The sequence below is a fragment of the Trachurus japonicus genome, chromosome 16 (assembly GCF_045865225.1).
Source record: "Trachurus japonicus isolate A0001 chromosome 16, Traja_1.0".
Classification (NCBI taxonomy): Eukaryota; Metazoa; Chordata; class Actinopteri; order Carangiformes; family Carangidae; genus Trachurus; species Trachurus japonicus.
Genome location: NC_140922.1, coordinates 23239083 through 23262420, shown reverse-complemented (window position 1 = coordinate 23262420; position 23338 = coordinate 23239083). Strand labels below are relative to the sequence as shown.

At 40.3% G+C, this 23338-nt stretch overlaps 2 protein-coding genes across 5 annotated transcripts; one reads left to right on the top strand and one right to left on the bottom strand.

Annotated features, from left to right (window-relative positions):
* The first annotated feature begins 71 nt into the window (after positions 1 to 71).
* On the top strand, positions 72 to 14856 carry hpn (hepsin). 4 transcript variants are annotated; one of them, XM_085802653.1, is made up of 14 exons: positions 72 to 224; positions 423 to 501; positions 1260 to 1403; positions 6915 to 7022; positions 7205 to 7246; positions 8495 to 8624; positions 8717 to 8836; positions 8993 to 9033; positions 10102 to 10267; positions 10585 to 10775; positions 12807 to 12902; positions 13142 to 13284; positions 13414 to 13578; positions 14162 to 14856. In XM_085802653.1, exons 3-14 carry the CDS (start codon positions 1367 to 1369, stop codon positions 14204 to 14206), a joined length of 1284 nt encoding a protein of 427 aa, XP_085658779.1. In that variant the 5' UTR covers positions 72 to 224; positions 423 to 501; positions 1260 to 1366; the 3' UTR covers positions 14207 to 14856. The 4 variants fall into 4 exon arrangements, with proteins under 4 accessions (XP_085658779.1, XP_085658778.1, XP_085658776.1 ...); XM_085802650.1 differs by having other exon boundaries at positions 142 to 224; positions 432 to 501; XM_085802652.1 differs by having other exon boundaries at positions 112 to 501.
* Positions 14857 to 17075: 2219 nt separating this feature from the next.
* Positions 17076 to 23230, bottom strand: LOC146972433 (B-cell receptor CD22-like). The gene is made up of 10 exons (XM_085802649.1): positions 23099 to 23230; positions 22598 to 22927; positions 22279 to 22503; positions 21162 to 21440; positions 20510 to 20812; positions 19503 to 19581; positions 19068 to 19098; positions 18611 to 18796; positions 18408 to 18517; positions 17076 to 17196 (listed from the first exon to the last, which is right to left on the bottom strand). Exons 1-10 carry the CDS (start codon positions 23172 to 23174, stop codon positions 17136 to 17138), a joined length of 1680 nt encoding a protein of 559 aa, XP_085658775.1. The 5' UTR covers positions 23175 to 23230; the 3' UTR covers positions 17076 to 17135.
* Between the last annotated feature and the right edge of the window lie 108 nt (positions 23231 to 23338).

Genomic DNA, 23338 nt, shown 5'->3' with positions numbered 1-23338 from the left:
TCAAGAGCCCTCGTGCCCCGTTTGTCCAATCAGGGACTTGCTATGACGTCCCTCGCGCCCCTCCAGGCTGCCGCAGCTGACCGCTCACAGGACGAGTCGACTAAACACACACACACACAGACACACACGCACCGACGAACTCCGGATAAACTTTCACTAACTCGCTCAGCTTCAGCTCGTCTTCCAAATGTTTCTCTTTTGCCTATTAGAAGCGACTAGTGCAGGTGGGTTTGGTTGATAAAAGAAAAAAAAAAGTCAAAACTGTCGCTGGAAACTTCTCTGTCTTTTTCTTCTTTGTTTGGGGTCAGTAACCTGTGAAGAGAGGAAACAGAGGATTTACTGAAAACTGGGATTTACCTGCAGTGGCGGGTTAACAGCACTGTCGCCTGTCTTTACGTTTTTTTTTCTGTCTTAAAAAAAAGGACTTGAAGGCGATTTACAAAGAAGAAGAAGATAACGTTTTTTCAAGGCCAAGCCTCCACCTGCTGCAGGAACAGACAGGTGAGTCAGTTGCGGTGAGGTGACTTAGCCTAAATAGTGGATTTCATCAGTGTGTGAGTGTGAAAGTATGAGATAGGCTAGTTGTCTCATTTTTACTGATTATAAACATGCTATAAACTGTGCTACTGACACTTAAAAGCAGTTTTTGGAAAAATACAAATGGCTTAACTAAGATTAATTATCATTTCAAGTCCTTTAAATCCATCCCTGTCCCAAAACCTCGAGTTTAAATTAGTCTGATACTAGGAATACAGTATTAGACATCTGATGGCTCTAATGGCTTTTTAAATGTATTAGCTTTTACTGAGAGAAAGGACTAAACACTCTCACTAAAATGACTTCGGTCGACTCACACTCCCTTTAAAAATGCTTTATAGGAGTTAACATCCCTCTGCTTACAGGGCAGAAAGTCTTGTAACTGTTTTAATGTATCTGGTTCTGGACTAGAAACTTGTTTACATTATATAACCAATGTCATTTCCTCTAATTACTGAACATTTTTGTATTTTTATTGTCAGTCTTTCAACTCAGACATAAAACGCTACACAATGAGAGTGTGTTAGTTGACCTGACCCCTCACTGGGTCCTAACACTTTAGATCTTTATCAGTCATGTTCATAGGTTTTTATTGTTTGTGGGATTCATTTTATAATGAAATATCATACTGTTAGCAGTCTAGCTGGTGAAAGTAGCCTCCTGCATGTCAATTTATTGTATTGCAAAAAAACTAAACATATTATTTCCCCTCATTATTGCAGGCCTAAGGGTTTACACCTGCCCTGAGGAGCTGAGAAGAGAAGGAAGGAAGGAAGGAAGATAGATAGACCATCATCCACTGCTCCCCCCTGCCTCACACGATACAGAGATGTATGCCGAAAAGGTCGTAACAGATGGGAAGATGGGTGAGTTTACATTTTACTGTTGTTCTTACTTATTCCTACTCCTCCCTACACCTGCACACACACACACACACACACACTACAGCTCATGCTGCGTGCTCTGTGTGTTTGGGACCAGACATCAGTCCACTTGATAGTTAACCATTAACAGATTTGTTTGAAGTTGGCTGGCTGTCTCTCTGATGTTCTCCTAATTTATTTTTGTCTGTCAGCTTGAAAAACATTTACTTTGAGTGGTTGTAATGTATATATATATTACATCCAATGAGACAAAGTCCTCCTAACCAAGGAAAAATGTGATAGTGATGTTGATACAGTAAGTGGAAATAACTGCAGTCCTTTACATGAGATGTAAACCAACTGAACTCAACTGCAACATGTGATATCCACAGTAATAACAACATGCTCCCCTGGCAGTCATTAACCAACACTGTACCCACCTCGCTGCCAATATGAAGCCCTCTTACCTTACAGCATCTCACTCCCAGCAGCATCAGTGAAACCCCAAACATTGACATGAAAACAGAGATCCCACATCTGTCCTGCTGTTAGTTGGCACTGGCTGTGAAGCACTGATGCAAATGTTGGCCAAATGTTTTTTTCAGCTTTATGGCTCATAATGAGTTTACAGCCAATTATATGATGATTTTTATGAAAGGAAAGATAAGATTATCTGCTGTGTTTTGCTGTTGCCAACGCACGTGTTTCAGTATTTACAACTGTCGGTGACACGAACAGAAATATGGTGACCATATTTTCTCGTTGTGTCTTTAAAACCTTTGCCAGCTGAACTCAACTTTCTGGACTGATGTCAGATGTCAGTCCGATTTTTTTGATAATTGAGACAATAAAACTTTATAGAGACAATGCAGTAAATTAAAAAAACAAACTACTAGACAACAGTATAAGTACCCACCTGGCATTGCAGAAGCAAACCGAGCGCTGGCTCAGTGAAGCAGTAGGTAGTCTCCCTTTGGTTGAAAGCTGTTCATAAGGTCTTTGTCGGTCATTGCCTCCTCGTCGCACTGTGACTTTCCTCGTCTGAACGTGAACGTGGCCAGCGAGACGCCTGGTTTTCACAGCTTCTGATGTCTGACTGAAGGGAGTCCACCCAGATGCAAAGAATCAGGCTGTGTTGTAGTGGGTGCGCGTGTGTAATTACATGGAAAACACAGTCTAGTCAAGGAGTGGCCCATGTGGTGTGGTTTAGGTGGGACAACTGACATTTTCAGAAGAAAGCTTATTGTGAGACACTAATTCACTGTTGCAAATCTGAACGGGTACAGACTTGCAGACACTCACACAAACACTCTTTTTTTCCCTAATTAGCTGATTGTGTTTATTTTTAGTTTTCCACCTTGACAACAGCTACGAGCATGAGTCATAGTTTAATCTGTGTCTTCATCTCTGTGTATGTGGGGTCTACATCTGCTTCACCCAACTGTTGTTGCCACACCTAGATACATAAAACACAGTTGTCTCTGTTTGACTGTGCGATACCGTCCTACAGTATTCGACTTATGGGACGTTTGAGAAGTTGCTGTTTTAAAACAGAAGGAGTTTTTATTTTATCCACTCCACTGTGGTATGGTGAAGGCCAGCTCATCTGGTACACAGCTGCTTCTTTTCATCTACACTGATGTGGGCGTGTCGTAGGCTAAGCTCAGGGCATCCCTCCCAACATCCTCCCACAGTAAACTAGAAATGACTCACTTAGTCTTTGCCACTGGTGGTCGAATGACTCATAAACAACGATAGACATAACCCCAAAATTCAGATATAAGATACAGTAACTGGTGAATTATGAAATATTTATATCGATGTGTATGTTCATGATCATCAACAGTCATGTGCTACACTTTTCTTTTTATTTCCTATGAATTAGGCTTTGGTCAGTTTGCTGTTTTTAAGCTTTTTCTCATACTCTACATATATTGTACAGTATGTGACCTTTACTCTCGATTGTCATCCAAATTTGGCTATCAACTATACCAGTCGAGTACTCCCAGAGGAATGCTGCCTGCTGACACATAAATACAGACACACATATACACAGGAGAAGGTCTCAGGTAGAAATGGACACAATAGAGGTCTTGTTCTGTCCTGCTGTGTGGGGGCAGGAGGGAACGGGGAAGAAACGAGTTTGAGAACAAGGTGTGTGGGGCCAGTGTGTGGAGGAAACTTTGGGCTATTTCTTGGTAGTCACTGTCTAATGTTTGTGTGATGCTGATTGAATAAGTGCAGATAGTCATGTTTTTCACTTTAATCTATGTGAATTTTCTGCACGTCCCTCCGAGTCCCCACTTTAATCACAGTTGCACCGTCGAAGGGACAATACGACCATTATCATGCTGCTGAAGTCTGAGGAAGGGAGGGGAAGCAGGGGCAGGTATGGAGGGGGGAGGATGACCAAACATGAGGCACAGAGAGGGGAGTGGAGGTAGGAGGGAGATGGGTAGAGAGGAAGGAAACGAAGGGTGGGAGTTTCCCTGAAAATCTTCCAGTCGAAGGGACAGGTAGGGCCAGCCGAGCCAAGGGAAGAAGGTTGTAGTGTAGAGAGAGGAAGCAGACACGAGGAGATAAATGAGAAGAAGGCTGAGCTGAGGTGACTGAAGCTGCCAGGCCTGTGCAGCGATCACATTTCCTTACAACAACTGAGGGACCAAGCAGTGTCAGTGGTTGTGTACACTACTGGATCCATGCCAGTCTATGTTTTTTACATCCACCGATCAAGACTCCAGGACTTACAAACTAAAGAGCAGATTGTGACTGTTATTGTTCTCCGCCTCCTATCTTAAAAGATTGAGCTCCATCCCTGTGAACATTTACATTTGAAGAAAATGAGGAAAATAGAGGTGTGAGAAAGGAGAGAGACAAAGACAGGAAGGAAACTAGGCATTTAATAGGGAAGACTTGTGCTTTTAGTATATGCACCTGCACAAACACAGATAGTATTGCCATCACAGTCTTCATTGTATTGGTAGAGGCTGTAAATACCCAGTAATTAATGTCTGAAATTCTTGATTTAAATCCCCTCATAGTTGTTTTTTACATGTCACAGAAGCAAAAGCACAGATGTAAATAGCAGTCTGCTTCTGTTTCATGTTTTATTCACCAACACATTGTCACAATTTACTTTTTAGCAACACCTGCATTTTTTCCTGCTTGTATAAACCAAAATGTCTCCAAATTAAAACCCAAGACCCATTTGTTTTATGCAGCTGTTGCAGCGCACTCTGAACACAATTTGTCTCATGTCCATGTCTATATAAAAGATGGTGAGATGCATGAACCCGTAAATATTTTAAGGCTCTCCAACATCCAGCTGTGTTGAGAGATGAGGTTGGTTTGGTCTCTCATTCAGGAGTTCATGTTAGTTTACGTTGTTGTTTCTTAAAGGGGTATGTAGTAGCCGATTGTCAAACAAATAAAAGTATCAAATCAAACTTCAAATTATACTAATCAAAGGGCCACTGTTGCACCATGGGTTGTAGTGTACGCGGATGGGAAAAACATAATGTCCAAACAGATGTCCAATTTCAACAAAAAGCGTGGTTTATTTAACCAAAAAGCGAGCAAACAAAGAACAAAGAAAATTCCTGTGCCTTTCCCGCTCCGGTAAAAACCCACCCAGGTGCATGCTGGTCCCCTACTGACAGCCTACCTATATAACTTCAGGTGCCCTCCTACCGTGCCCAAATGAAACAAAACACAAATAATAAACAAGAAACACCTAAAGTAAACAAATAATAAACTAGAATACTAATAGAAATTGAATCATAATGAAATCAAGTAAATTGATTGAGAATAACCAAAACTAAATACTCACTAAACAAAATAATAAACTAAACAGCACTAAATACTACAAATAAATAAATAGCTCCAACAGGGTAGTTCAACATTTTGGCAACAAATTAGCCTATTGCCATAATCCCTATAGTTTTAGGAGTAGGTTTGTTACCTTTAATTGTCGGTGCAAGCTATTTTTAGAATGGCGGAGCAGAGCCGTGAGCTCCTCGGAGCTACGCTATGGAGGCTAATGGGATTTCTTGGTTTCCCTCATCAAACTCATCAAATAGACAATCCAACAACTCCAAAACGCTCTCATGGACAAGTTGTGACCTGCACATTCACCACGCTATGAGATAATAACAGAATGTTACGAGACAGAGTTGTTTTTGAGGTAAATTCATGCAAAACTGCTGCTGCGCATTCCTGTCGAGGGCAGTTTTTCGGCAGTCAGTCTCTGCATTTACCTCGAAAACAACTCAGTCACCGACAATTAAAGGTAATGAACCTACTCCTAAAACTATGGGGATTATGGCAATGGTCCAATTTGCCAAAATGTTGAACTATCCCTTTAACCACAGAGGTTTTTGTTGACTACTGTTGTTCATCAGTTCGCCATGACAGCTACTGCAGGTGATGCACACACCCATGTGTTTTCTATCAGGAGTCAGACAGCTCATGCCTTTATTATTTTAATGGGTGTTTGGACTTTGGTGACTTATAAATCAGATCTCCACCTGAGCAGAGGTCTAATCAGCCATGATAACTCAAATACCTGAGAGGATGTGCATGGCCTTTTATCAACACAATCATTTTGGGGGTGTTTTCATTGATGACCACAGTGATATTTGAACAGAGCTATACAAATGGGAAACAGTTAATGCTGCTCTGATTTATTGTGTCCAGTGTGTCAAGAGATGTAACCCCAGCCTAATCATGTGTTTGTGTAAAATGTTTGATGATGGGAAGTGAAATGAGCCTAGCTGTGTTATGTGATAAGCAGGCAAACCCTTAACATAAATCATTCCAGTTCCCAACATTTAAATATCTCACAAAAGAGAGGCCCAATAATGAAATCTCAGTGAACAGGGAACAGCACAACCACAGTGCAAGGCTAATTTTAGCTCTGTACGTGCATAATACCAGGACTGTGACACTGGGACTGGCACAGCTGACAGGATTTATGAATGTTAATGATTACACTTGTGTTTTTCATCCCATTACTTGTCTGCAATAAAAAATGTGTATCAACTCGAAGCTGTGGGTCAAGTTGACAAACTCTGCTCAGAGCAGAGGATAACAGGGCACAAAAGGACACTCACTGAAAACAAGGCATGCATGTGCTCACACACACTGCATGTGCACGCGGGACAGACATGGCACTATATCCTAGTTTAAGAGTTTGTTCTTGCGTTTGTGGAGAAATGCTAGACTTTAGACTATTGATCGAATCGGTGTCATTTGTACTTTTCTGACAGTGCCAGGAAAATGTGCTGCATGCCCCTTCACACTAGGACACTGAGCTGAAACTGGTCGTTTGGCTGATGTTTGCTGTTAGGTGGTTGAGTCCAAAAGATGACAAATATCTCCATGCATACTTGCAACACAGATTACTTTTGTTCTCTCCAATGTTAAAGTGTTAAAGAGCTGCTCATATTGTATACATACTGTACTGTCAAATTAGTCCATACAGAATTGTGTGTGTGTGTGTGTGTGTGTCTGCAGGGACCAAGGGAATCTCGCTAACCTGTGTGTTGACCCCCTGCCGAGTGATCGGGGTGTGTGTGACACTGATGATCTTGGGAGCTGTTGGAGCAGCCGTTTGGGCCGTAGGTTAGACCACTATCTCATACACACATACTCAATTTTTTCTCTAACATTTGATCACCGTCATCCATTGTTACTGATATTTCAAGGTGCTCATGTTTCTTTACGTTTCTTCCCCGTGTTCTATTTAGTTTTTTTGTGTGTTATCATATGATGCACTGACTTAAAGGTTTTTTTTTATTCTTTAGTTACATATTGCACAATGGAGGAAGACACAGGACTGTATGATGGTAAGTATGTTGATGTTTTCAGTCATTTTCAGTTTATTTAACATTTAGTATCCCCTGGATCTTAGTGTACTCTTGTTGTCTGCAATGTGTAAGTATTGCAACTCAAGGTGTCAGCACGAGAATAAGATTTGAAAGGAAACTCTATTACAGTAAATATTAGCTGGCCTTTAGTTACATCTACACTGTTACCATTATAAAAGTGCCATGTCAAACAAAAACAATGACCATCCAAAAGACAGTTTTAGCTTTGTGACAGAAACAGTCTCTGTCCATACTATCACACCTGAAAACGCATCACGTACACTGGCCTAACACAGTTGATTTTTTTGCAAAGAAAATACTGTGACAGATTAACAGTAAAGGCAGCTGTGGTGTTCAAATGCAGAATTTAACTAAGCAACCGCTGGAGGGAAAAACAACAAGGTAACACTCTTACAGTAATTCATTGTCCTTGTTGCTTTCACAGAGGCACATAAGACCCGATCAGGGAGTGACTGTGGGTGTCTGTGTCATTGTTTCCATCATAGTTGCATTTTCCGAGAGCACATCATCTATCAACACTTCATTACAGGCCAAACAAACACTTACTGACTAGATGTAGCATGGCTGCAGTGAATCTTCAGTGAGCTTCCTAATTTGTAAGTCGTTTAAAATAAAATGGTATGCCCAATCAGTAAATGAAATGTAATGATTGACAGCTCCCACCCCATGATTTGGCCTTTTACGGTTAGAACAGCGAGAGTTTGCCTCACTCAAAAGATTTAGAAGAGAATAAATGTCTCGGCAGTGCTGCCAGGCTGGGTCACAGAAACCTTTGACAACACCTCTCTCCACATCACGTTTTTGACATATACTGTACCAAAACAACATATATAACTATTTAAAGAGGACACAATGATATTTGTGTAGGGATTAAGTAGGGTATGGATGTAGTATTTTCTTCACCTTGATTGATTTTCTTCTAAAACTTACAAGGGCAGTATTAAACCTTAATAAACAGTCAATCCCATGATTATCTGTGTCTTTAGGATTCAAGTCCATCAAATTAAAATACCAAATTTGACACAACAAAATGCTTTAAGAGTGAGAGGCAGTTACACGTGTGGTCTGATTAAATTCTAGGTCGCCTGTTGCTCAATAAGATCAGGTCATTAACAAATAATTGCCCCTGGACTGATCAAAAAAAAAAAATCACAATTCCTAGTTAGAAAAGAAAAAAAAAAAGTAAACTCATGCCATCTCCTGCAGTCCAGGTGAGCTCTGCCGACCAGCGTCTCAGAGTGTTTGACTCGGCCCAGAGGAGGTGGCGTCAGGTGTGTTCGTCCTCAGCCAATGAACTGCTCGCTAGCATCAGCTGCGAAGAAGTTGGTTTCATCAGGTAAGACGTTGTTGCAGTTACATCCCAGTGTTACTCACTGTGAGTGTGGTGCTGTAACAGGACTAATGTGTGTTTGTGTGTTTGTGTTTCAGCGTGGTGAATTACTCAGTCACGTCTGTGCCGGAGGCCAGCGGAGACGGAGGAGAGTTCTTCTGCGTCAGACAGGAAGAGCTCAGCCACGGCAAGAAAATTAAGGACTCGCTGTTCCCATGGTAACAACAAACAGCCAGCTATCTGTTTAATCCTGCACCTGTCTTACAGCGGTGTGACCTTGTAGCACACTGTCCTCTCTGTTGTACACAGACAGAGAGGCCGAACAGAAAGTTGAATGTTTGCCGTGACTCACTCCGCATGTGTTTGTGTTTCAGTGACTGTGAGAGCAGGGAGGTTCTCACACTGCTGTGCCAAGGTGAGATGTGAGCTCAGTGAGATGCTCTTGTTCAGTCTGACACACTGACACACTTTACACCGATGTCTTACACACACGCACCTTTCCTCTTCTACTTCTACTGCCTCACACTTTTACTATTTTTATTTTTTTTTTCTATTTACCTGAGAAAAACTGCAGCACTCAGGCAGGAGGTCTGTCCACATGTCCCCCCTCTGGACAGTCCTCCAAGAAACTCACAGTGAAACACGCAGATGCTTGTGATGAAACTGAAATGGCAGCTGGTGGATTTGAATGAGATTATTTGCAATGATACTGAACTCCCTGAAACAACAGTTGTATTTTATACCATGATTATCCATCACAGGCTTCTACTGCACTCCCCAAATAGACACGGTGGTGACTCCCAGGCTTCCTGTTGTTGTAGTACTCTGTCCCCACATGTCTTTTGTCCACACACAGCTACATGCACACGCTGACACTGTCACACATTCAACAGGCTGTCATGTCACCATCAGTAAATATTCAATATCCCATTCAGTTTTGTATGCATATATGCAATAAGCATACACACATCTACCCTCTCCACCTGCTAAAGGAGTGTGTCTATGTTCAAGCACTTGATACTACTGTGTTTTTTTATTGTATTATTTATTTTTTGAATGGGCTTTATGCACAGCTCCACTACTTCCTGAAATAAGCCAGCTCCTTTATTTGCCTGACCATTGTTGTGAGGTCAGACACACCTGGATTAATCAGTTGGTCCAATTATGTAAAACAGGAAATAAAGGAGCTGGCTTATTTCAGGAAGTAGTGGAGCTGTGCATAAAGCCCATTGAATTTCTCTTTATTGCTGTTTTCATTTACACTGTCAGAATTTCAGATTTCAATTCAGTCTGAATGAAATGACAATAAATTACCTTACAGTTTGTGCTTGGTCACACTTGATTTCTATTTCCTCAGTATCATACGTTTAACTCACTCTTTAAAAGTTTTTGTTGTCTGCACATGTTTAATCTTTCACCTACCCATATTTCATGTCCCACCTCTTTCCTCTCCATCTCCCCCCTTCCTCTGTCTCCTTGGCAGACTGTGGCAGGCGCAGTTTTGCAGCAGACCGTATAGTTGGTGGCGTGGACGCCAGGCCGGGCAGCTGGCCTTGGCAGGTCAGCCTGCAGTACGACGGAGTCCATAAATGTGGAGGATCCATCATCTCAAACCGCTGGATCGTCTCTGCAGCTCACTGCTTTCCTGAGTAAGTGACAGAGCTTCATTTAATACAGAAACAACGGCTAGAGATGCATAAGAAACTGAATGAACAGGCTTTTATTATTAATATTGATTAATAGAAAATAATAGTTCCATGTAACCGTGTGAAAGTCAAAATGTATTCATTATTTTTCTCTTTTTTGTATGTAGTTTTCACAGGAAGAAACATTTTAATTTAATCAGATTGTTCTGGTAAAACCATGTCTGCTACAGCTCTGGTTAAAATGCCGTGTGTGTGTGTGTGTGTGTGAACATTTAAAAAGCTAATAGTTGCTTCTTCCTCTGTCACACTTTCCATGCCAGACGGCACCGCTTTGTGAACCGCTGGCGTGTGCTGCTGGGCTCCATTTACAATAAACCGGTCAACGCCAACGTGGCGGAGGTGAAGACCATCGTTTACCACAGCAGCTACCTGCCTTTTGTAGATCCTAACATCGATGACAACAGCAGGGACATCGCCGTTTTGGCTCTCACCCAACCGCTCACTTTCAATGGTACGACACACAAAAGCACACACCCAAGCATTTGATTACAATGTGACAATGGTTAGAGACAAGACGCAGCCAGACAGAGACAGAGAGAGACAGACGTTATGGTAATAAGCCTGTTTTAGGTTTCTTGGTTCCTGTTTCTTTGAGACAAAGGAGAAATGATCTTATCAACTGAAGCTACTTTTATGTCAGATCTTTTTTTAACAATCCACAGTGATAAGAGAGCTACAATGAGGCTGCAGCAGTCTCACTATTCGTCTGTTGAATGGAAAAGATGATGAGGAATGCAACTGTGATTTACACAATCTGTCTGCAGAAGTAACTGTGAACAGACCCACTACTGTAGAGACAGTGTTTCAGAGGGTTATGTCTGACATCTAGTGTTTGATGCTCATTATTACAACAACAGCACATGAAATGGACGGATCGATGGATGGATATGAATAATGGTCTGATGTGCTATTTTACTGTTGTTGCTAGAATCAGGAGAAATGTGTAGTGTGCAGAGGGGATAACTTCACTGAAACATACAATTTAGTGAATTAAATAATGCTGTACATGGTAAGAATGGCCGCCTTAAAGCCTCAGTTTACAGACTAGAACTCCTTTATCATTTATCCTCACAGTTACATACACATCATGTTTACAGTGAAGTGAAGAGGTGTGTGTTTCATAGATCAAAGATATTTACCTCACCACCTCCTGTCTTGCATTATAGTCCAGTCATTTTATGAGAAAAGGTTAAACAAATTGCAACAGAAGCAAACTCAACTGGTTTTGTATCCTCAACATGTCCTGAGTGAGGGAAAAAAAGCCCCAAAGAATCCCATTAGGGGAAAGTTTCGAAAAACACCCAAACATATCCCATTTATACGCATATAAATTTTTTTTTTCATGTGAATAGGGTAACATTTTTAACCTTTAGATATCTCCATGAAAATTACTGAGTTGATTACTTACATTAAGACAGACAAAAAATGTATTACAAGTTTTTGAAAATTCTTTGTTAACATGAGCAAATTTGCATACATTTGCATAAATTCCACCGTTTTGACGGCACATGTATATATGAAGTTGCTGTGGTGGTAACGGCATGAAAATGGGAATGAGTTGACTCCATCGGTCAACCAACAAGTTGACCACTTTAAATTTCAAGATGACTGCAATTTTTCAAGACAGTCACATCCTTAGTAGAGCAGGTATGACATGCTCCGTCTCTATTAATGCTCATGGGCCTAAATTGGTTCCATTCCTTAAGTTGTTTAACTGTAATATCATATTACAGTTAAAAAATGTCTTGTTCAATCTTGTTAATATATTATATGTTAACAAGATTGAACAAGACATTTTCACCTGCTCTACTCAATGTTTAGATCAGGTGTTGTATGTTTGCAAATTAGCCATACGTAATTGGATTATGCACTGTTGCCTCATGTCATACCTGCTCTACTAAGGATGTGGCTGTCTTGAAAAATTGCAGTCATCTTGAAATTTAAAGTGGTCAACTTGTCGGTTGACCGATGTAGTCAACTCATTCCAGTTTTCATGTTGGTACCACCACAGCAACTTCATATATACAGGTGCCGTCAAAACGGTGGAATTTATGCACATTTATGCAAATTTGCTCATGTTAACAAAGAATTTCAAAAAACTTGTAATACATTTTTTGTTTGTCTTAATGTAAGTAAACAACTCAGTAATTTTCATGGAGATATCTAAAGGTTAAACATTTTACCCTATTCATGTGAAAAAACATTTTTATATGCGTATAAATGGGATATGTTTGGGTGTTTTTCGAAACTTTCCCCTAATGGGATTCTTCAGGGCTTTTTTTCCCTCACTCAGGACATGCTGAGGATACAAAATCAGTTGGGTTTGCTTCTGTTGCAATTTGTTTAACGTTGACCCCTTTTTTGGCCTAAAATTACTGGACTATTAGTTTCTGATGAAGTGATGTTCTTCGATGGTGCAGTATCATTGTTTATGTTCATTGTGTATGTTTTCTTCCATCTTAATTCATATATTTGTGTGTAGAATACATTCAGCCTATTTGCCTGCCAGTGTACGGTCAGAGACTGATAGACGGACAGATGGGAACAGTTACAGGCTGGGGAAATGTTGAATACTACGGTGAGTCAGTCACTGGTCCCATGACCATCTTTTCTATTGTCTTTTTGCTTTCTAGTAGTTGTTTTGTATTTATATGTATCAACCAACATTTACAGTTTGCACGTTGATCTTGATAAATACATAGAGAGGTAAACGTTGTTTGTTAATGAATCCAAACTGTTGCAATAGTAGCCGATATATTAATGTGTACTCTAAACCCTCTACAGTGTTGTTTTAAGCTGTTGTTGATATTTTTATAGGTCATCTAGCAGATGTTCTCCAGGAAGCGAACGTGCCCATCATCAGTGACGCTGTGTGTAACGCTCCTGATTACTACGACAATCAGATCACCACCAGTATGTTTTGTGCTGGTTATGAAAAAGGAGGCATCGATGCCTGCCAGGTGAGAGTGCACCTTTGTTTATGTCTATGTTTTATCTATAATCTGACACCTACTGCATGTGCACCCAGAGCATATCTACCTGCTTGTTTGATTATTTGCGTAAACATTTACCGCCACATGTGGCTACAGGGAGACAGCGGCGGCCAGTTTGTGGCCGAGGACTGTTTGTCTAAGACCAGTCGATATCGTCTGCTGGGGGTGGTGAGCTGGGGAACAGGCTGTGCCATGCCAAAGAAACCTGGGGTCTACACCCGGGTGTCCCGCTTTCTGCCCTGGATATCCACTGCCATGAGGGTGAGAGACTGGGATCGTTGTACTGTATCGTGGTGCCATTTCCGTCACAACGTGGCTCACAAGGCCATGAAAAAGCAAGAGATTTTTTTTTATTTTATGAACTAATAAGGCTAGTTAAATATGGTACTACAAAAGCTTCCTCCAACATTCAAGTCAGCAATAAACCACTCACCTTGGACATTTTGTTTAATATTAATGTTAATATTCAAAGTTGTGAGATGTCCAATGAAAAATTCAGGTCGCTTTTTAAGATCAAGCACAGATTTATTAGCTGTAACACAGTAAAAGCCAAAGTATGCGGCATGGCAAAATATTTATATCCAGCATGGAAAAACAGAATGATCAGTAGCAGCCAAACGAGGATTTCCTGACACCCACACACTCAAAGCACGTGATGATTAAATGACGGAAACAAAATGTCACGTTACACCACCGAACGCCCAAACAAGTCAGAGGCCTTCAATTAAAATTACATTAATGTTTCAAGACTGGAGTTAAAGCTTCAACAGAACAATGTAATCCCAATGTGTTACACACATTACACATGTGTTAAACCATTTCTGTTCTCATCCCTCTCCTCTAGGTTTATCACAACACACCAGGGGTTCACAAAATGGGCAGGACATGAGAGCACCACTACTTTTTCTACAGCTGGGTGACACTACGGACAGATCCTGTAGGTGTCAGTGGGGAGCGTTACAACGAGGGATGGACAGCAGTATCGCGGTCTAGATTCCTCTTCTTACCTAAAATGTTTTACTGAGGGTTTTATCCAAGATTCCCCTTTGTTAAATGATACTAATATCATACTCCTTAACAGAGACTGTCCCTGCCACCCTGTTTTTGTTCTTTGGGCTCTTTGCTTCAGCACACTCTATCTGAAATAAAATAGTAGGTCTTAGAATTAAGTCTAAGCTCTAATGCATCAATATAGAAGTCAAACTATGTCGGACATATTACCGTTTTAATGCACTGCCCAAATTGCGAGGTTCAAAAGTGATTGGACAGACACACAAAGATGTTTCAATGTTAGTTCATGCACACACACAGCCAAGACATGGCTCAGAGTTGACTGAGAGTTGAGAGTTTCCTTTTAGATTGAGATGATGTCAGTATGAGGAGAGAAGAGAAAAATTGATCAGAGACATTGATAGTAGTTGGGACTCTTTAAAAAGCACAGAAAAATTAGAAGATGGCAAACAACCCAGTGGAAAAAGGAGCACAAGTGTTGCGAATGAGCAGAAACTTAATTGTATGGTGAAGAAAATGTCCTCGATGGCTGGACAGATGGTCAAAAATGCTCTCCAGGACGTAGGTGGATGCTAAGGACAAGACTTCACGACTGGAGCCAAAATCGTGGAGAAAAAAAGAGGAACAGCCTGATCTGTCAGACATGGTTATGGTTGTGTGACGGCTCAGACCTGTATCGCAGCCAATGGGACTGGCACACTGACATTTATTGATGATTTCAGTGCTGACAGAGGCAACAGGATGAAAGCAGAGGTCATACATATCTTTAAATATCCTTGACCGGCTGAGTCAGTCATCTGATCTCAATCTGACTGAGCTGTCGTCTACATGGTGAAGACCAGACTAAAGACAAAGAGACTTCACAAGAAGGAAACTGCAGAGACGCTGATGTCTATGGACTGAGACCTCAACTATAGATTTAACACAAAGTATTAGATGTGATGTTCAACTTCATGTGTAACTGTCCAATTACAATTGATCCCCTTAAATATTGGCATCTTGTATAGAGGGCTACAGTACATCTCCACACTTCTGTTTATAGAGGTCTTAACCCTCTCAAATTAAAACTGAACCTTGGCACTTTACTGTTGAATGAAGCATTTTAGTTCAGATTGAATGTGCTGAAGCTCAGAGCCTGAATAACAAAAATTTACTGTCCAAGTTTGAACTGTGACTTGTATCTATGCAGAAAAACAAACAGAGCTCTGAGAGAGACATCATGTTTCAAACTCATTCGGAAAGACTTGATGATGAAGTGGAATTTTGAGAGGGCCAAAAGTGAACTATCAGACATCACACTGGATTGTCCAATTTTGTATATGTTTTTCTTCCTTTTTTAGCTTCATACTTCTGCAATGTTACCAGATGTGATGTCAGAAATAACCAGTGTAATGTTAAGGTGAAACAAGACTTGTAAAGACTCAGGTTCGTCCTCAGTGTTCCAGATGTAATTACAAGGATTCATACGACAACAGACTTAAATCTGGAGGTTTTATCAACTAGTTCCACATTAGTCACTTTGTACAGTCCCGATTTCTTGCCACAGCGAGAGCAGACTGTGCTGGTGGTTTGAAATAATATCAGTAAAGGCCTTGTGTAACCCTCGGCACATGCAGTACTTTCACATTATGCAACGCAGAGTCACTGGCAAACGCAGATGTCAGTAACACACGAGTGATTGTGGCCGATCAGCTTCATTATGAAACATTACCAGACAGATAAAACTCTCATGTTGTAATTAAACTCATCTGTGTGTGATACATGCCATGCGTTTGATGAGCAGTAGCTGGACTTTAACGTAACTAATTATTCACACAAGTTCTGTCTTTACCATATTCAAATCAGTATTTTGCTTTGTTTTGTAAATATTAGTCAGTTTCTTCTTTATATAGATCAGACATGTTACAGGTGATCTACAGATATTAACACAGTGCAATAACAGCATAAATCATGTTCTCATCAAATATATCTGTCACTACATACTACACAGACTTTACCTGTGAGTACCTGGATCTTTCTCTGAACCTGTGTCCTGCATGAGGCCTAAAAAATAAATAATGGGATGGTAGCAGTAAATGCGGAGCACACTACACACCACTGTTTCCCACCACCTGAAATAAAGTGAATATACAGTCTGTACATCTACAGGAATTATGATGTGTACAAGAGAAATGAATATTGTAAAATGGAAATTGTTGCATTGAAATAAAGTCCTAATTAAAAACGACTCGCCCACAGTCGTTATGTGCTAATATCTGATTTATTCTTTATAGTACACTGTCCTACACACAACACAAAGTCAAAAATCAGATGTTCAGTATTTTCATTGGTTTATTATAAATACATTAGCCCACAATACTATACACAAAACTATAGTAAAAAAAAAAAAAAAACACAAACTAAAACACAAAGACACAGTCATAAATATTTTCCAAAATGTGTATGTATAAAAAATATTCAAAAATACATGGATAAAGTTAAGGGGATATTTATAAATACATAAAAATGTGTAAAAAAGGAATGTGCATATACTTATTTTCAACTTAAGTACCGTACTTAGCTTACACATGAATAACTTATGTTCTTTATCAAAAACAAGTCACAGAATCTTGTATAAAGATTTAGATCATCTGGGTTTAGAAAATAGAAAAAATAGCCCGCACAACCTCGTTTTTGCTCCAGAGTCAGTGTCAGTAAAATACTCTGGAGCAAAAACGAGGTTGTGCGGGCTATTTTTTCTATTTTCTATTGTCCATTTGGCTCAGCACCCCAAGCAAGGGATGTGCGTATATTTTCACAATTTTTGATCATCTGGGTTTAGCCACAGTAGCGTAGATCACAGAGTCGCTGTTGTCTCCTGCTCCGGACCTGAGGAGAAAATGTTGGTGTTAGTGTTGAGTGTTCCTGTGCCTATCCCTATCCAGCAGCTCTGACACGCTGCACCACATCATCATCATCGCCTCTGTCAAGTTTGGTATTGTCGTCATCTGACACAGAGGTCATGTCCTCTGAAATAATATTTCCTGGGAATAGTGGGTGCTATATTCAAATGACCAGAGACAGGGTTAAAATCCTGTGGTAACACATTTTACACATGGTATTTTAAACTAAATAAAACATCTTCGTAAAACACTTCATTTGATGCCTATCTAACACATTATAACCATACTTATAATGAGGTATAATGCAGTTATAACACTGTATAACTATAGTTATAAACATTCATAAATGATCATAATGCTTTATAACAATAATCATAACACACTATAAAGCATTTTATCATGACTTATAAGGTCAGGTATATGTTATAATTGTTAGTAACTCGCTGACAATGCCCACATTGATAATGCATTAGATATAGTTATAATGTGTTATAATTGGCTTATAAACGTATATAACTATCATTGCTTTTTCTGTGTTCTGTTTCCTTAATTTTTTAGTATTTAGTATTTAACTGTGTTTTTAATGAAATATGTATTTCTCTTATGGTGAGCCGAAGTGCAATTTTCCACAATGGTGGACAATAAAGGTTTATTGTATTGTATTGTATTATAAACACTCGTAAACTATCATAAGGCTTTATAAAAATAAGCATAACACATTATAGAGCATTGTAACTCTACTATAATACTTGACATTATAAGCCATTATAAAATGCTCTATGATGTGTTATGTTATGCTTATTATAGGCGTCAAATGAAGTGTCTTTGCAGGAAGATAAAGCTTTACAGAGAACATAACTGAACGATTTATTGGTATTTCCATGTGAAGGTAACTCAGTTTCAGTTGTTATGAAATCAGTGAAAAGATGCTGGTGATGAGGAAGTGAAATAAAGTCATTTGAGTTAAAAATGTCTTCAGTGGTTTAGTTGTTTTATATTGGAGAGGAATAAGAAGTCATGACCTCAGTTACTGTAAAATCCTGTCTGGTCGACATGAGGAGTTCCCATTCTATTTCTGAAAGTCGGGGTGGGGTAGGAAATACTGCACAGTAACTAAAGGTCAGCAGGTCAAACTGGGCTGAACATGAATAAAAATATTCAGTGATGCAGTGACCAGTGTGTAAACGGTGAACTCACCTGGAGTCTTGAGTCGCTGTGTTGCTGTTCATGTGATGCTGGACTTTCTGGTTTCGAGGTTTGATGGTCACTGCTGAGTAGGTAACGTCGGCTTCATAAGAAGTCTGGAACTGAAGGCAAAGAAGATCAGGACGTCTTTTCATAATCTCAATTTACGTCATTTGCATTCGAACATTACAGTAACACGTGTGCATCATATTTACATTATGTCCATGGTGGGATTTCCTCTGTGAACCAGAGGCCGTGCCAGCAGCAGCAGCAGCAGCAGCAGGAACAAGTGGAGGATTAGGCTGGAATGTGTGGATGTTGGCATAAACAGTGTTCGGCTGATTTTCATTGGCTGAGGAGCTCGAACCTCTTCCACTGAGCCTGGAGTCCAACGCAGTCTCCTGGAGAGGAAGTAACAAAACTCAGTTAGGGTTTTTTCCACAGCTGCACTTTGGGTACTTAAAAAGCGTTCTACTGTGAAACAGCATACGGTTAGAAGAAATAAAAAAATCAATGTAGAAAAGAGGAAAAAAAAACATTCACGTCTTCAAATGTTTTCTTGGAAATTTGACGACGAACAGGAACTGAAAATCTGATTAAAACTATTACTTGTTTAATGTCTATGAGTTCAATCAGGTCAGTTCATTAATGATTTTTGTTGGATGTACTCACTTTTTCCTTTGCACAGGTTCTGTGTTTCCTCCTGTCAAATAAAAGACAGCGAAAAACCAAAATAACTCAGCGAGGCAATATAAAAAAAAATTACACATGTTACCACACTCAGGGAGAACAGTGAGTTGTTGCTCAACCTTGCGGCTCAGCCGTGTCTGAGAAGCTGTTCTGTAACAATGGGAAACGCAGCACCTTGACTCACTTTTACTAATCGTCAGTTGTTAGAGGTGAGCAAAAGTCACGTCTTAAAACTAAGGGAGTTCAATGTGGTAACAGGGCAGAAATTCAAGATGACGCATATACACACATGCAGCCATGACCACAAACATCATCAAAAGTTATGCATCATGTGGAAAAATAGGTGTCGACACAACTCAAAGATGCTAAAAGTAAAAAAAAAAATTAGGCAAGATGCTTTGTAACATTTTGACTCACCAGAACAGGATCAAAAGTATGACAAGAGCCACAAATACAACAGCACCAACTCCGGCTAAAACTGGGAGGAGCCGGATGCCTGAGGAGGAACAACACAGTCAGGTTAGATTACCGTAGGGAGAAATTCACACTTCTGCTTCCATGCCACTTTAAAACCATTTCTAAAAAATACTCAAACTACACGACTTAATCAACTATAAAACTCTGCAAATTATGTACAGGGCCGCAAACAGGGACCTTCCGCATACAGTAACTTACAAGGTTTTTTCATAGACAGAGAAGTGGCACACAATCTGAGAGGAAATATGTTATTTAAGCAGAGGAGAGTGAGAACTACGCTAAAATCCTTTTCTATCTCAGTCACTAGTGTCAAACAGTGGAACAAACTAGAAACTTGTGGGCTTTGAAAACAGAAATACGAAACTCTATTCTAGACAATTATAAATTGATTTAAACCTAGAGAAAGGGGTTTAACGTTATTCTGGACTGGCTGTCTGGAGTCCAGACCGCAGCTCTGCTGTTGTATCACGTATGCTAAAAAAGAAAAATTGTATGTATGTATGTATAATGAAATGAATGTACTCTGAATGGTAATCAGGGCGGGATCTGATAAGCTTTATGCTTCTTCCGTTTTCCCTTTCGGTCATGTTGCTTGTATTGCGTAACTGAAATTGTGTGTGATGAAGTCTGATTCAATTAACGTGTCCAAAAAAAAAAACCTTCTCTAAATTTTAAACCCTAACCCCTGTTGCAGGAAGGTTGTGGAGTTTTTGGTTGAGTAGGCAATGTGTCCACATTTATGTTCCAGATAAAAACGTCAATTTGAACCTTTGTCTTATCTGAATACCTTAGTATTGAATGCACAATAACAAGGTTTTACACAATTTTCTAAGTTAGTAGTGGGTCTGCTCCGTCTCTCCATCAGTTTGGGGGTCCTTAGCCTGAAAAACGTTGAAGACCTCTGCCCTAACCCATAATGATTCATTTTCATTAAAAGGATCACACACCAAGCTCCTTGCTCTTCATGGTCAGCAGCATCTCCGTTGAGTTGCTCTCCCCCACACTGTTCCCGGCCTGGCAGATGTACAGTCCAGTGTGAGACGCGTCCATAGAGGGAAGAGACAGCACCTGTCCTGATCCCACCTGCAGCACGGTGCTGGTGTTGGAGCTGGAGCTGGGATCGTCCGTCTTCTTGTACCAGGTGTAGCTGACCGCTGCAGGGTTCGCCACACTGCTGCAGGTCAGGTTCACACTGTCGCCCTCGGCAACCTGTGGTGGATCCATTGAAACTGAGATGTTTGTTGGGTGGTCTGGAAAAAAAGGACAACGTCTTTTTTAGTTTTATCACTGAGTGAGAGAGATAGAGATAGCTTGATGAATGGGCTGGAGGGAATTTAAAGAAAAAAAACAAACATCTGATATATATTTTTAATTTATCTTTGATTTTCTTTCTTGATATTTCTGATCTCTCTTTTAAATTATCAGGTGATTAATATCAGCTAATCTGTGCAAATATCAAGACAGACTGGTGTGAATGATTGAGGAAGTTTGATTCTAACAGAGAAATGGGTGTTTCTTCACATTGCAACATGAGAACTTCTGTGTCTGCATACGTGTTTGCATCCACAGCATCAGTCAGTCTTACTTCTTCATACATACACTGCACGTCGAGGTCAATCTCATTGGAGTTCATGAACTCCTGGCCCTTCCAGCTGATGTTATTCCAGGCCTGACAGCGGTACAGTCCACTGTGGCTGGGCAGGATGTCAGAGATGGTGTGGCTCTGTCCGGAGCTCATAAACTGTCCGTCCTTAAACAGGCTGTATCCCTTCAGTGTCACCGGTGGGTTGGCGTCACTGCTGCAGGTGAAGGTCACTGAACTCCCTTGGACGATGTTCCCTAACGGGCTCATCGACAGAGTCACTCTCTTGGGCGCGTCTGATTGACAGAAGTGAACAAATTAACTCATGATGATCCAAATGAATGAGTGGAATCTTTAATTAATTTCTTTCTGCCCTCAATGGACAACAAAAGTGAGTCTGATTAAAGACAACCATTACACATCAATGGATTTGATATTTGTTAAGATGTTTTTTGTGCTTCAGAAAATATTCTTTCTGTGAAATTTATGTCAACAGAACTGAAAACAGGTGGCTAACGTTACGCAATAATAATTAAATGAAGAGTTTACAGTGACCAGAAGAGGACAGAAAGACAATAAGGATTTGATGCTGAATAAATACTAAGAATGATCTACTGTAGATGGACTAAAACCCACTCTACAAAGAAAATGAAAAACATAAGCGCAACAGATATTAAAGCCTCCACAGCCCCACAAGCTTAGTTCAAACCTGTCCAGATGACTGAGGGAATTTAATACTGTATGATGTATTATGTATTTTTAAACATTAATAAGATGCCATTAGTAGACGTTTGTGCTAAATTGTATAACAATTGGTGCATAAATGTTTTGAGAAGTCACAGTGACCACTGACCACCAAATTCAGATTAGTGAAGTCCTAGCGGTTATTTGGGCCAAATATAATAATAAAAGTCCCTCCATGTGCTCATGATATATTGTCGTCCTGAGAATAGGACAGACCTCTGTCAGCTGCATGGAGAGATCATTAATGAGGCTGAATGACATCTGGCTGTTTCAGTTGCAGTTTCCTGTTCAGCCTGGCTCACTGTCACACCCACAGGACTGAGACTCCTGGGTAAAGTGGCGCCGTGTCTGCTGTGAAAAAAGCTCCTGAATTCAGCTTTGTGTACTTACACTGAACATTCAGAGCCACTGGTTTGGATCTCACTGTCCGTTGTCCGTTGGCAGCACAGTAGTACATCCCAGCATCCTCCTTTCTGGCCTGGAAGCGTGGTGATGGTACAAGCTGTCCATCTCTATAAAAGTCAACGGTTGTGCGTCTGGTACAACCTGACAAACAGCTCAGGCTGACCTCGTCCCCCTCTGTCACGGTGCTCGGCTGTACAACAGTGGTTAACTCTGGGGCAGGAACAGAAACAGAGACATTTTACACAATTTTACTACAACCTTTGTAATAAATGAAAAAGATCATTTTATGTTATTTTGTTGTTACCTTTTACGGACACAGTAATATGGGCTTTATTGACCCAACTGCCGATCGTGGTCCAAAAACTAAAAACATAAACTCCTTCATCAATGTCTCGTAAATTGTTGATCTCCAGATCACAGTTTCCACCTTTGTCGCCCAAATATCTGAAGTCTGGGCGTGAAGGGAGTTCCGAAAGGGGAACCACTATCCGCCCCCCAAATGTATACTGAGCTTTAGACCACAACACTTGAGTGACAAAACGAAATGAAGGATAGTCATATCTGCATTTTATAAAAACTGATGCCCCTTTCAAACCACACTGATCTTCAAAGATCACATCCCAGCTCCAAACACCTGTGGATAAAAATGATAAAAGAGACACGTTCAGTTAAAGTTGCTCTAGTTCACAGGTAAGATCATATTAAATATATTTAATTGTATGTCAAAACTCTAAGCATCTAAGCAAATCACATACAATCACAAATATTTCCTGTACATGAAATGAAAAAGGCTTCAGTGTCTTACCCGGCATAATAACCATGATGATGAGAATCCAACGGTCCATTATGAAAATCAACCTGAAACACGACACACGGATCATCACTGTCAGTCTGTGACAGGCTGACGGAAAAACGTTAAACGGTGTCGGTGTTGAAAAGTGTAAAGCACTCACCAGCTGAAGCAAAGGATAAAGGCTTATTGCAAGTTCATTCAACAACCTTATGGAGTGAAAAGCAGAAGTAAGAATATGAACCCAACCCCTCC